Below are 14,554 nucleotides of genomic sequence, written 5' to 3'. Positions count from 1 at the left end.
GGGATCTTCCCAACCCAGGTATCAAACCCAGGTTTCCCGCATTGCAGGCGGATTCTTTACCAGCTGAGCTATGAGGGAAGCTCTCCTCTAATGAAGATTCAAAGAGCCAAAGCCAGAGTCATAGATCAGACACCAAATAAAAACACAATAAAACAGCCTCATCCTATGTTAGCTGAAAACCTGATACACACCTGTGTAAAGGTGTGTGCTATATGCAATGCACAAGCCCATGAGAATTAGAGCAGGTGAGGAAAGAAGTTAAACTTGAGCTGTATACTGATATCTAATCACTAAAACTATACCCAGGAATACTCTCCTGGTCCCACAACTCTCTCTTTTTTTTAGGGGAAGCGGCAAACAAAGCAGAAAGATCCCCAAAAGTCACTTGCTTCTAAAAATTACAAGCATGTAAACGATGCTTCCCTGCCTAGTGCCAGTCTCTTGAGTGTATTAAATGCTACACTTCATATCAATGTTCCCATTCAGTCACATTTAATATATTCCTTTTTATGTCTCTATTTATCTGATAAAATATAATAGTAATATGTATGCTTAGTCACTCAGTCATGTCCAGCTCTTTGCGATCCCACGGACTGAAGTTCGCCAGGCTCTTCTGCCCATGGGATTTCTCAGGCAAGATTACTGGAGGAGTTGCCATTTCCTCCTTCACGGGAACTTCCCAACCCAGGGATCAAGCCCACATCTTAGTAATGGCAGGGAGACTTTTTCACCATCAGAGCCAATAAGGAAGCCTAATGTGTTTTTGTCCTATCTTATAAACGAAGCAAAGTATTAATTCAATGGTTAAGAAGCTTCCTGGAGCCAAGAACTGCTCTGAGCACTGTAAACAAAAAGATGAGTGCAACACAACCCTTTGATTGAGGGGGTTGGGGGCCAAAGTGGGCAGCCGCCACACTGCTCAGCTTGTGGCATCCTAGTTTGCTGACCAGGGACTGAACCGTGTTCTCCACAGCGGAAGTCCTAACCACTGGACTGCCAGGGAATTGCCGACAGCCCCTTGACTGAGTGCCAAAACAACTGATTATGCAGTTGACCCTTGAACAACATGGGTATGAACTGTACTGAACTGTGTGGATCCATGCATGTGCAGGACTTGATCAAAAGACATACAGTCAGTCCTCCATGTCTAAGGCTGTGGAATTGTGGATACAAAGGGCTGATGATGGGATCTGAGTGTCCAGGATGCTGGTGTCTGAGGCGGGTCCCGGAGCCAGTTTCCCATAGATCCCTTGGGGACACTGGACACACAGAGAAGCCCCACATGGTGTCAAGGACACTACCTGACTCTCTCAGAGAGGAGCAAGAGAGGGGAGGCTGGAAGCAGGACAGGGCTAATTCACTTTCATTTCAATGTGTACCTTAAACTTTTTAACATGATTTTGACTCTGAATGTTTACATACAATTAAAAACTAAGTAGTTCCACTGGGGAGTGGGTTGAATTGGGAGACTGGGCAAATATACACTTATGAATTGAACTGGCAAATATACACTTATGCATAAAATAGATAACTAATAAGAAATTTCTGTAGAGCACCGGGAACTCTACTCAGTGCTCTGTGGTGACTCAAATGGGAAGGAAATCCAAAAAAGACGCAATATATGTATACATACAGTGGTCACTTTGCTGTACAGTAGAAACTACACAACATTGTAAAGTAACTATACACCAATAAAAATTAATTTTAAAAAACAGAGGTATACTATTAATAGATAAATCTAGGTAAAGGTTGTATGTGCTAATTTTACTATTAATATTAATGATACTTATTTGTATATCTAAAATTATCTAAAAATTAAAGGGAAAAAAGTAAAGTATCAAATACAAACAACCTTCCCTCCCAAAAAAACTAAGCAGTACTAGTATAACTATCACAAGCTACGTATGCCAATAAAATAAACCTAACATGCCACAGTGGTGCCAGGTAAGGGCAAAGTCACAACATGGCAGCTACACTTTAAGACTTACACAGGTTTTTCACAAGAGAAAAATTGAGTCACCACGAGGAACCCAGTAATCTAAATGTCATACACCATCCCCTAGCCCCCAATAATCTGGGCAACAAGCAATCAGTAACAAATTTGTCACAAGTTGCTGTTCCATTTCAGCAAAATACCATCAAATAATAATACCATCAAACCACTTCTATCAAATTAATATTGGCAGTTAGAAATTCATTGGTTTTCTAACTTTGGTTTGAATTTATTTATAAACTGTCCTTTAATGTTGTTTTAGGGATATAATTTGTGTGCTGGGGGAGGTAGGAAATTAAGTAATATGGGAGAACCACAAAAACAAAATTTTAAGAGCATAAACACTGACATTTAAGAAACACTAAGGGCTCCTGGAACTGCACCAGAAGTTCTGCATCCTACACAGGACACCATCAGCTGTGCGTCCACAGCAGTCACTGGGGGCAGATTTCCATGTGCTAAAGCTGGCTGCCCATCACAATATCCTGGGGAGTGCCTGGAAAAACTGTGCATTCCTGGGCCTCGCTCCAGAACTACTGAAGTAATATTCTGGCTTTACAAGTGAGGAAACCAAGGTGCAGAGAGAGAAAGTAATTTGATCACTAGTAAATGCTGCCAACATGAATCAAACCAACACCATTATTTCAACACACACTATATATATATATAAAATCACGGCCATGATATATTACTTCTAAGCAGCTTTCCTCTCTTCTGGAGTGTAAAAACTGGAACAAAATACCATCACAGGTTTTTCCTCTTTCTACAAAAATAATGAAAATTCATAAAGTCCTTGTATTGCTAAAAATGGAAAGACCCTAAGGGCTCAAATGTTCTGAGGGCTTCCTCCTCTCCCTTCCCACTTCCTTACTCTCTCCTTTTCTTTCTTTCACTTTACTCAAAAATCCCTTGTCTGAGTTAATGATAGGTAAATTCTGATGTATTTTTCAATGACAGAGTTTGAGGGAAAAGAGAGTAAGAGTCCATTCCATAATCACCACAATGATTTGGGCAAAAACTAAAATAGGTGCTAATACTGCATGCATGTGCATGCTCAGTCATGTCCAACTCTTTTCAACCCCACAGACGGTAGCTCACCAGGCTCTTCTGTCCATGGAATCTTCAAGGCAAGAACACTGGAGTGGGTTGCCATTTCCTACCCCAGGGGAGATGTTAATATTAGTGGGTGAAAATTTGATGGCAAACCGGACATTTACTGCATGCAATCTTTCTAACCCAGATTATCAAACCCATGTCTCTTGCATCTCCTGCATTGGAGGTCACTTCTTTACCATGGCGCCACCTGGAAAGTCCCTGGCAACCTGCTCCAAAATTCTTGCCTGGAAAATTCCAAGGACAGAGGAGCCTGGTGGGCTACAGTCCATGGGGCCACAAAAGTTGGACAGGACTGAACAACGGGGCACACACACACACAGAGGATATTTACATGGTCTCAAAGTTTCTCCCTGTAAATTGCTTCATATTTACAAAGGGAAAGTTAGTAACTCACCCACGTGATCAGAGTTCCCATTACCAACAATGTGACAGAGTAGCATCATCTGTCCTCTGATGTAAGGGACTCAGAGCACAATATAGACAGCTCTGCCAAAATTAACGCATAACTGAAATCTAATAACTAGGAAGCAAGGAACTATGGAAAACTGAGCTGGACTCTTTAAAAACATGTCAATGTCATGAAAGGCAAAGAAAGACTAAGGAACTGTTTCAGATTAAAGGAGACTACGGAGACACGTTAAATAGATTTGTAATGCTGGTCTGGATATTAGGCCAGAAAAGCAAATTGCTGTAGAGGGCATTATTGGGATGCACGGCAAAATGTGACTGTCTATAGATTCGCTCAGTATTGTATTGCTGGAAGATTTTCTCATTTTGATAACGATACAGTCGCTATATACACGAATGTCCTCGTTCTTACAAAAAGAATACACATCTAAGTCTTTAGGAGTAAACAGTCGAGATGTCTGTGTTTTACTCTCAATTTAGAGCAATGTAATAGATTAGCAATCCCAGAAACAGATCTACATAAATATAGTCAACTGATGCTTAACAAAGGTGCAAAAGCAATGCAACAGAGAAAAGAAAATTTTTTTTCAACAAATGGCGCTAAACAACTGGACATACATGTGCCCAAAAAATAATAACCTAGACACAAAAATCAACTCAAAATGGGTAACAAACCTAAATGTGAAATGCAAACTATAAAATCGTAGAAGAAGAAAACACAGAACTAAATTTAGATGACCTTGGGTTAGAAGATCACTTCCTAGATTCAACAGTAAAGGCACAACCCATGAAGGAAAGAACTGATAGATTAAAAAAAAAAAAAAACTCTGCTCTCTAAAAGACACTGTCAAGACAAGAAAAATACAAGCCACAGACTACAAAAGACACATCTCAGAACTGTTATCCAGAATACACAAAGAACCCCTGCATGTGTGTTAAGTCACTTCAGTTGTGTCAAACTCTTTGTGACCCCATGGACTGTAGCCCACCAGGCTCCTCGGCCCATGGGATCCTCCAGGCAAGAATACTGGAGTGGGCTGTGATGCCCTCCTCCAGGGGATCTTCCTGACCCAAGGATCAAACCCAAGTCTCTTATGTCTCCTGCACTGGCAGAAGGGTTCTTCACCAGTAGCGCCACCTGGGAAACACAAAGAACTCTGAACACTCAACAATAAAAAATAAACAGCATGATTTCAAAACAGACCAGACAGCATAACAAAAGATACTCCACACTGTATGTCATCAAGAAAATGCCAATTTAAACAACAGTGAGATACCACTAACACACCTAACGGAATGGCCAAAATCCAGATCAATATCACCAAATGTTGCTGAGGATGTGGAGCAACAGGAACCCTACATTCATTGCTGCTAGGAATGCAGACTCATATGGCTACTTTGAAAAACAGTGTGGTTGTTTCTCAGAAAATCGAACACACTCTTGCCATACAATCCTGCAATTAGGCTCCCGAAGGAGTTGAAAATTTATGTCCACACAATACCCTGCTGCTAGAGCAGCTTTATTCATAACTGCTCAAACTTGGAAGAAGGATGTCATCTTTTTCAGTAGATGAAAGGATAAATAAACTGTGGTCCATCCAAACAATGGAATTTTGTTTATTGTGAAAAAGAAACTGTTATGCATGACTTTTCATGTCTTTACATGGAGGAATCTTGAGTGTATACTTCTAAATGAAAGGAGCAAACATGAAAAGGCTACATCCTGCATGATTCCAACCATATGACATTCTGGAAAAGGCAAAACTAAGGAGAGAGCATAGAGATCAGTGGTTGCCAGGGGTTAGGCGGAAAGGGAGAGCTGAAGAGGCGAAGCACAGAGGGCTGTCAGGGGAGTGAAACTGCTCTGTGTGAAGCTGTGACAGTGGATACACGGCATTGGAAATCTGTCCAAACTCAAAGAATGCACGACACACTAAAAGTGAATCTAAAGCTAACTGTGCACTTTGGATGATAATGATGTGAAGACTCAGTGACTGTAACACATGTGCTACTCTGGTGGGAGTACTGCTAATGGGGGAGGTTATTCATGTATGGGTCTTGCCAGGTGGCACGAGTGGTAAAGAACCTGCCTGCCAACAGAGCAGACATAGAGATGCAGGTATGATCCCTAGGTCAAGAGGATCCTCTGGAGGAGGGCATGGCAACCTACTCCAGTATTCTTGCCTGGAGAATCCCACGGACAGAGGAGCCTGGCAGCTACAGTCCATGGGGTTGCAAAGAGTTGGACACGACTGAAGTGACTTAGCACACATGCATGCATTCACATGCTGGGTAGGAGATATATGGAAAATCTCTGTACCTCCCACTCAAATTTTGCTGTGATCCTAAAACTGCTCTGAAAAATAAAGTCTATTTACAAGGAATAAAAAAAGGAAAAAATGGTAAGCATCTGCCATTCGATCTAACAGTACAACAGGAGATCAAAGATAAAAACAGAAAATGCTAATTCAGAGGAGTTAGGCATAACAATTTTCAGATTCTGGAAAGGACTGATTAACCTTAGGTGAGTTACTTAATCCTCACACCAGGCACTTAGAAAAGCTAAAGACCCTGACATTTATTTGAAACGCTGTCACTAAAAATACTATGTTCTCCTAAAATGAGGGATAACACTACAAACAAAGATAAGCTAGACAAACTGCACACTTTACCTCCACGTCCTGAAACGTCTCGCAGTAAAACTGCTTCCGGAGAACTTGTAAAGCTGGGCACACCGCGTATTTGCTTATACTTTTCAAACGGCATAAAATAGCCCTTAAAAGAAGTTAAAGGGTCTCACAGTGCCTGTAAGTAACCAAGGGTGATGCATTATCCCTGAAAGAAGGGAGAGCTCAATAAAACTTAAAAGTAACCATTACATTTCATACAAATCTACGGTAGCAAAGACTGCTTAAACAGTGGAAGTGTTTTAAATTCTGAGGCTATTCAAATATATTCTGAAACTGTGGCTTGAGGCCTCTTTTGTATAAAAGGAACAGATGAGTATATGGAAGATAGCCTTAAGAACAAAGTAGCTGTCCTGCAGCTTTTAAGGAAGAGCAGGGCGTGGAAATAACAGCTTCAAAGGAGAGGAATTCACCTGGAGGTGGGTATGTGCTCACTAACGCTGGTCAACTGGGTGTTTTAAGAATTTTTTAAACTTGTTACATTAAAATTTGACAGCTAGTAATCATCTTTCATTCAGGGTAGATGGACTAATCCCCAAATTAATATAGCATCTGTACTGGCATTTTTTCCAAAAATCTGGTTTTAATACTTTTACCACAGTCAAACATGAAAGGCTTATTTGGGGCATGAAAGTGAAAGTGAAAGTGAAGTCTCTCAGTCGTGTCTGAGTCTTTGCGACCCTGTGGACTATAGCCCACCAGGCTCCTCCGTCCATGGGATTTTCCAGGCAAGAGTACTGGAGTGGGTTGCCATTTGCTTCTCCAGAGGACCTTCCCCACCGAGGGATCGAACCCAGGTCTCCCGCATTGCAGGCAGATGCTTTAACCTCTGAGCCACTTGAAGGCAAATGGAGAAACTACAGTAAACTCTGCAAAAGCAGGATATCGTTAAAACCTCCTAGAGGGCAAAACAAGCAACCAGACGACAACTCTTTATAAGCATCAAGCAGCTAAGAAATGCAATTGTGTGCTCAGGCCCTCAGTCGTGTCTGAGTCTTTGGTGACCTCAAGGACTGCAGCCCCACAGGCTCCTCTGTCCATGGAAATTCCCAGGCAAGAAGACTGGAGTGGGTTGCCATTTCCTACTCCAGGGAATCTTCCCAACTCAGGGACGGAACTTGTGACTATTGCATCTCCTCCACTGGCTTTACTTTTAAAACAGCATTTTATGATATTTACTCTTAATTATTAGATGGTACCCCAAATTGCAAGTATGTGAAGCGCCTGTTGTGGAGACCATATGGGGAAAGCCACATAAACAGAGCAGCAGTGCCTCGGCACACAGTGACTGCCCCATGTTAGCTCGCCTCCTTAGCAAACAGTTAGCTGGTTTGCGGGCTGTTTGTTTGTCTTTTGGGGTTTTAATTATAGTCTTTATTTGGAAAACAGCTTCAATTAAAGAAAAATTTTCAATTTTTATGTCATTTTAAAGATTACTTTCCTAATTTGAGGTTTCAAGTGACCCATACCTCAAGAGACTTTAGAGAATAGCAGTTTTTAAACTTAATTTTTAAATTTTAGGAATCTACTGATTATCATTCATAGTTGAAAAATATAAACTCTCTCCAGGAAAATACATGTGTGTGTAAGACTCTGCAAGCAATTTCAGGAAGTTCACAGACCCTCTTAAACTCAACAAAACCATCTACGGACCTAGGGACTTTAGATTAAGAATATCCAAAAAATCAATCAATTATTTAAACCTGAATTTGTACAATAAAACTATGTAATAAGAGATACTGCTTAATGAATGCTTATCATATGCTTGACATCATGCAAAGCAATTTAATGAATTATTTCAATCACCTTTGCAACAGCCCTTTGCGATCAGTGGTAGTAGCATACCCATTTATGAGTGAGAAAACTAAGGGTCAGATGGTTAGTTAACGTGTCCATGTTACACAGGAACTCATCAAGACAAAAATCTGTTCTCTGAAGGATAATGTGCCAAAAACAAAACTAGTAGCTAAAAAAATAATAATGACTTGGTTTGATCATTCACCCATCAAAGAACATTTAGGCTGCTTCCAGTATTTTTCTATTGTGAATAAAACTGCTGTGAATATTTTTTTAATGACATAAAATAGCTCGACCCACTATCAAAACATGGTCATATTTGTAACAATATCTGTTAGCTACTCCACAGAGGTCTTAAATGCACAAAAAGGTAAGAGTAAAGAATAAAAATCCTAAGTAACTAAATATCCCAATAGGGAGCACTGAACTTGCAGTGAGGAGAGGACAGGTATGCCTGACAAGCACTCCAGCCTGCAGAGCCACACCTACCACAGTGGACATGAACATGCATTCAAGTCCCCTTTAAATGGCTGCCCCTCTCTGCTCTGGACAGAGCCTTTGTCATGCAAATTAAACCCCGATATGGGGAGCAGCTAGGGGTCCAGATAAATCTGCCCAGTCTGGGGAGGATCTGGACAATGCTTCCTTTGACTTCTCACCTCCTTTCCTACCCACTACCAGTAAATCAGTACCTTTTGCTAGAAGGCATCCAAGCTAACCGATTCTCAGGAATGAGTAAAAATGTTGCCTTTCTGACACAGATGCTTTTAAAATGAACAGATAAAAATTAATAAAAATTAAACCTTATATGAGTTTATGCCATCAGAGATCACAGATACCTGAATATGCAAAGAAAAGTTAAGTTATCATGCAATCAATGCTATCCTATAAAAACTAAATTAACAAAAACAGTCTATTAGAGAAGACATCTGGTGTATCATGGCAGGAAACGTTAATGATATTGTCTGCAGCCCTGTAATCAATTTTTTCTCCCAGCAGCTCTCTCATTACAGTGTATCAGATCTGTGGGCCTGCAGAATTTATGAGAGCTCCACACATGGAGGGGAGCTTTGCCAACTGGATCCGATTCAGATCCAGCTCAAATGACTTTGGCAGCATGAAGCATTGTTAAAGAACAATCAATACGTTAGCTTTACACAATGTTGTCTTGACTGAAAAAAGATCTGTCATCTTACTACAGAATCTTCTCCAGCTTCCACAGGATGGTATCTGAGTGTACCACTGATCATGGACTTAATTAAATTCCTGGTGGACATAATATTTTTACTGCTAAAAAATTAAATAAATCAATACTAGGCATCACTAATGCTAATAAAAAAAAGTTTACCAAAAATCAATGTTATTATGGGCAAAACCTTAAATCCATTCAGCAAATCCTAGTTAGTATTGCAATAAATGAAACAGTCTAACAATGACATCCACACTGATTAGAGAATATAGTATCGGTCTAAAAGATAAAAACCATTTCATATACGCACACACATAAACAAACAAGATGGTAATTGGTAAAGGCTGGAGCTTCTGAAATAGGCAAGAAGGGACTGCTAATTTGTTCGTTAAGATGCCAATATCTCTCCAGGGATTAAAATTAGATTTTTATCCACTACACTGGGTTTTATCTTCCATTGTGATTGACTATTATATATCAGGAATTTCAAGGCTTCCATAATGTGAACCTTTTCTCTGGTCTAATTCTTGATAAATTACAGCAGCAACTATCTAAACATGAAAATGTTGTTGTGACAATTATTCCTGATTTTATTACAATTATTTATACCCCATCTCCACTGTCTTGGTCCTCTTCATTTCATGCAAGGATGACAGCCCTAGCCTCCTAATTGGAACTTTCACAGTCTTTTCCCCTCTCCACACTGCTACCCAATGAATCTTCTTAAGCAGTGATCAGCTTGCCTGGAATGAAAAAGCCTGCAAAGACTCTCTTTGGCCCAGCATATAAAATCTTGCCTTTTCTAACCTTCTACAATCCGGCCCCATTTCACATCCCCATGTCTGCTTCCCAGGACCCACTAACCTGTGCTCTTCTTTGATGTTCTGCAGTCTTCTCACAACTCTCGCTTCACCAGGCTCAATGCCTATGCTGCTTATAGAAACAGGCTGGCTGCTTATAGGGATAGGCTGGCATGCACACGTGCAGGGCTCCTCCACTCTCCCCACCCCATGTTAGCAGTACATCAGAAAACACACCCTGCTCCTCAATACCTACCTTCCTTCCCAAAGCTTTCCCATGTGCTGCTACAGCCCATTTGGAGTGCTCTCTTCTCTGAGTCTCAAGGTAATAATATTCTACAGGGAAACTGAATGAGTCATTACATAGTGCCAGTATCCTGAATCGTGTGAGTACGTGTGATGACTACTCTCTTGTTATTTTCTAATTGAGCATGAGTATAAGCCCCCTGGTGAGATCATAAAACAGGAGAAAGACGGGTCTCAAACTTCTTTAGTGATTAACAGCAGTCAATCAGAACAAGAAACACCAGTCTTTCAGAAAACTTTAGCATTAAATCCTCATTAAGGAAGGAAAACGAACACAGATGTGTACACATAGCTCTCAGAGATGGTAAGACACGAAAATAACCCTTGTGGACCACTAACACCAGGCCCTGTGCTCCAAGGGATACAGCGCTAAAGACATTTCATCCTGCTCTGCCTCACAGCAGGCCCCGCATCACCACCAAGGAACAGAGGATTTCTGGGGCACAGCTGAGAGAACCACCTCTACACGCCAACCCAAGCCTGTCACACACTGATTCTATATCTGGCATTGCAGAAAAGCCCAGCTACCTCTGCACAACACTCTACCAAACATCCCCCAGGAGGGCAGCACCCCACACAGTTCAGTGCCACGGGCCACAAGTCCCAGGGATCCTGGGGAATGGCACACTCCATACGTGGACCCACTTACCCCTTTTTCCCCCATTTCAGTTGCCAACATCCATACTCGCTGCTGATTGCCAGCTCCTGCTCCTTGCAGCAGCCCAGCGTGCTCTCTGCTGGTGCCAGAGTCCCCTACACCACCACCCCCCAGCGTCTGGAACTGTCCTAGAGGGGTAAGGCAAGTCCCGTATTTGCTTCCTCTGTGCATGTACTTGTTACTCCTTTAAAAACACAGACAATACAGCACATTTTTAAAGGGGCTCTGGGGAGGGAGGCAATGATCCTATTTTATACCCTATGGGATATAAAATATTGATAGCTTTTAAAAACGGGATTCTCCTTACCCCTACAGGCCCTCGCCCGGCTTCAGAAAGATGCTGTGGTGGCTGTGATGCCACCGGCAGAGAGCATGCTGGGGGGTCACACAAAGCAGGAGTTGGAGATCTGCAACAGGCCTGGGAGTTGTGGACCTAAAAGAGAAAACAGTCTTCAGTTAACATGCCTGATGTCCCCCCCATGTCTGGTTATTAGGGGCACGCAGCACACAGCGGGTTTCTGCACAAATCCTTTAGCAGATGGTCTCCAAAATCTCAGAGAATCTGTTCTACCGCTCAAGTTAAGCTTTGTGCATCCATGAAAGCTGTTTCTCACTCCAGCGTGAACAAACGTATGACCCTCTGGCTCCACGCTTTCGTGTGGGCCTGTCGTAAGGCAGTATGGTGTGTGCCCCTCGAAATAACCAAGTTAAGATGTGACACAGTGTCAAAGTGCAGTGACAGTGGCATGCTTTGCTTATAATAGAAACAAAAATGCAACGGTGTCAGATAAACACAACTATAAAATGAACCACAAGCGGACCAACTGAGCTTTCAGAAGAGTTTTCTAAGGACAGGTGTTAGAGGCATAAGACACATACTTCATAAGGAAATGTTCAAGGTATGGGGGAGTGGGGGGGCCTCAAGAGAGATCCTACCATTTTCTCAAAGTCCTAGTTTCATTTTGTAAAGCTGAAGACAGAGGCTTAACACCAGCGAAAAAGACAACACCCTTCAAACAAGCTTGAGTTTGCTCACAGTGCCCACAGGGTGAGTATAATGAACAGGCTGGAGCATAAAGTTCAAGAAAGACATTATGTCTTTTAGGAGCCAAACCAGTTTGGTGCATATCATACATATGTCTTTCTTTCCGCCCCGCAAGAAACATTTAAAACCAACGAAAGATTAGGGAGCAACTTCTGAAAGCCAGCACAGTCCTGGTAAGTATCACAAAGATAGCTCAGGTAATAGTTTGAACATGTTCCTTTTTTGAATACTCTAGGGAGTATATAACATCTCCAAAAATATAACCAATCCAATTCCATGTAGTTTTTAATGAACTAAAAAAACCCATAAAATCCAAATACTTAAGCAAATCTCAGTTCTTAAAACTGCTTAGAAATTACAGGTAAGCAAACTTTTCATTTTAAATCATTTTTAGGGAGTCCTATTACACATAATTCCTTTCAAGAAGAAAAGAATCCCTAACAGCTTCTTATAGTCCAAGATTTTAATATGCTCCATTAACTACTTATTATTTTTAAATGTCTCTGAAAACAAACAAAAGGACAAATCCCAAGAAAAAGAACTAATACGGGGAGTGTCTTTATCATGATGCTTTTCTTACTCTTTAGATGACCCTCCAGAGGTCCCTGGGCTCCCACACAGTATGCTTTCTGGGCAGTCAGTCTCTGATTCATACTGCCCTGGGGACACTATATAAATGACCTCTGTGAACATCAAGTGTTAGTAGCCATAATCATCTCTACCATACACCTCCCTCCTGCCCATACCAACACTGCAAATTTCAAATCAAAGATTCAACTGGGCACTAGGATGTACAATACTTCAAGAATTTTTAATGTAAGCAACAAATCAACATTTTTGAAAAACTGAAATTCTTATTAATCTCTTATACTAGGAATTAATCAAACCACTCAAATCCTTATTTATTCAAATCAAGTGTTTTAAGCAAAAAACACCTTAGTAAAGCATTTCTAAGCATGTCGGCATTATTTAATATGCAAAAGTTCAAGTAATTATTAAAACATTTTTATAAAAGCATCATTTCAAAGCATTTCATTACTCTCATTTATGAATCAAAAAACACTGATAGTATCTCAGTTGTCCTAATTTTTTTCAATTCTTCTAATGAGTTTTTTCTTGTATAATCTTGAGTTGGCCCTTAAAGCAAACATCCACATATACACAAATTTCCACTTCTAAGAAACAGAGTTGGAATGACAGCTATTTACCAGTACTCTAGCACAGTAGCTCTCTACAAACATCAAATTGTCTCAAACTTCCTTTAGCTCCTATTTAAAAACAAAAAACAGAATACCCAGAGTTTTCTGCATTGAAAAAATTTCACATATACAGAGCAGGTTTAGTAAAATAACATTTTTAGTTAAGTATTTTATGGAAGTAAACATAATTAAACTTCTTCAATGATTTCCTACACAGAGTCCTAAAAATCCAAATACATTAGGAGAAAATGAATTACCCAATCACACAATAATCATGAACCATTAAAACTTTAAATCCCATGAAGCCTACAATGACTGTCAATCATGAGTGAAAACCCACCACTCAGAAGCTGGGTAAATGGGGCCAATAAGACGCCTTGAGATTACTTATTCCCAAAGCCGCACTCTGATTTTCACTTGTGTCACCACTTCTCCCACTTAAGAACTGACATGTATCATGTGAAAATGTTGTGGGATTCAAAGTAACTTTCAACATGACTGTCCCGTAACTGGGGTGAGGGTGGGGACAAGCACGGCAGGTTCCCACAAAGCTGCATCTGACTGACCATCACACTCAGGGCCAAGTGACTTCATCCCAGTCTTAAATTAGATACTTCATGCAAAAAGGACATTTAGTCCTTGCACACATATTTATTACTGGTGGCTTACTTCAAACACAGCATGGAGGAAGTCCATTACCCCATTACAGTTTATCACAATATGTATGGATAGCAACCAAGTGACCAAGACCTTTATTTTAAAAATAGAAGTGGGGAAGGTGTGGCCTTCAGAAGAGTACTCTGGCATCAAATCAGTAACTCAACCCTCCTCCTTTTTTTGGAAACCTTTTTTAAATTGAAGTATAGGTGATGTACAATATTATACAAGACACAGGTGTACAATACAGTGATTCCTAATTTTTAAGTTTACACTCCATCTATAGTTATCATAGACTGTTAAGTATATTGTACTGTACAAGATATCCCTGTACCTTATTTTGTACATAATTGTTTGTTCCTCTTAAGCCTCTACCCCTATCTTGCCCCTCCCTTCACTGATAGCAACTAATTTGTTCTCTGCTTCTTTTTTATTATATTCACTAGCTTGCTTTCTTTTTTAAAGATACTACATATAAGTGAGATCACACAGAATTTGTCTTTCTCTGACTTACTTCACTTAGCAAAGTACCCTCCAAGTCCATTCACGTTCTTGCAAATGGCAAAATTTCCTTCTTCTCATCAGCTTTTCTTGACCTAGGATCACTGTATAAGAAGGGCACTGAGGCACCCAATTCCTGAAGGGGAGAACAACTAAACTAACAAAAAGGAACGACTCTTCAAAGAACTGTCTCTGCTG

The 14,554-nt window shown here is 40.6% G+C and overlaps 1 protein-coding gene across 7 annotated transcripts in view; it reads right to left on the bottom strand.

Annotated features, from left to right (window-relative positions):
- Positions 1-14,554, bottom strand: part of RERE (arginine-glutamic acid dipeptide repeats) — a 418,492-nt gene that overhangs the window by 212,464 nt on the left and 191,474 nt on the right. For 6 of the 7 annotated variants that reach the window (XM_027975675.2, XM_060396516.1, XM_060396513.1 and 3 more), the window contains one exon: positions 11,262-11,387. The exons of the other annotated variant lie outside the window; for it this stretch is intronic. In XM_027975675.2, coding sequence (XP_027831476.2) covers positions 11,262-11,387 — 126 coding nt within the window. The remainder of the gene's footprint in view (positions 1-11,261; positions 11,388-14,554) is intronic. 7 annotated transcript variants of the gene reach the window in all.

The sequence above is a fragment of the Ovis aries genome, chromosome 12 (genome assembly GCF_016772045.2).
Source record: "Ovis aries strain OAR_USU_Benz2616 breed Rambouillet chromosome 12, ARS-UI_Ramb_v3.0, whole genome shotgun sequence".
Classification (NCBI taxonomy): domain Eukaryota; kingdom Metazoa; phylum Chordata; class Mammalia; order Artiodactyla; family Bovidae; genus Ovis; species Ovis aries.
The sequence above is the reverse complement of the archived record's forward strand: the minus strand, read 5'-3'. Positions and strand labels throughout refer to the sequence as shown.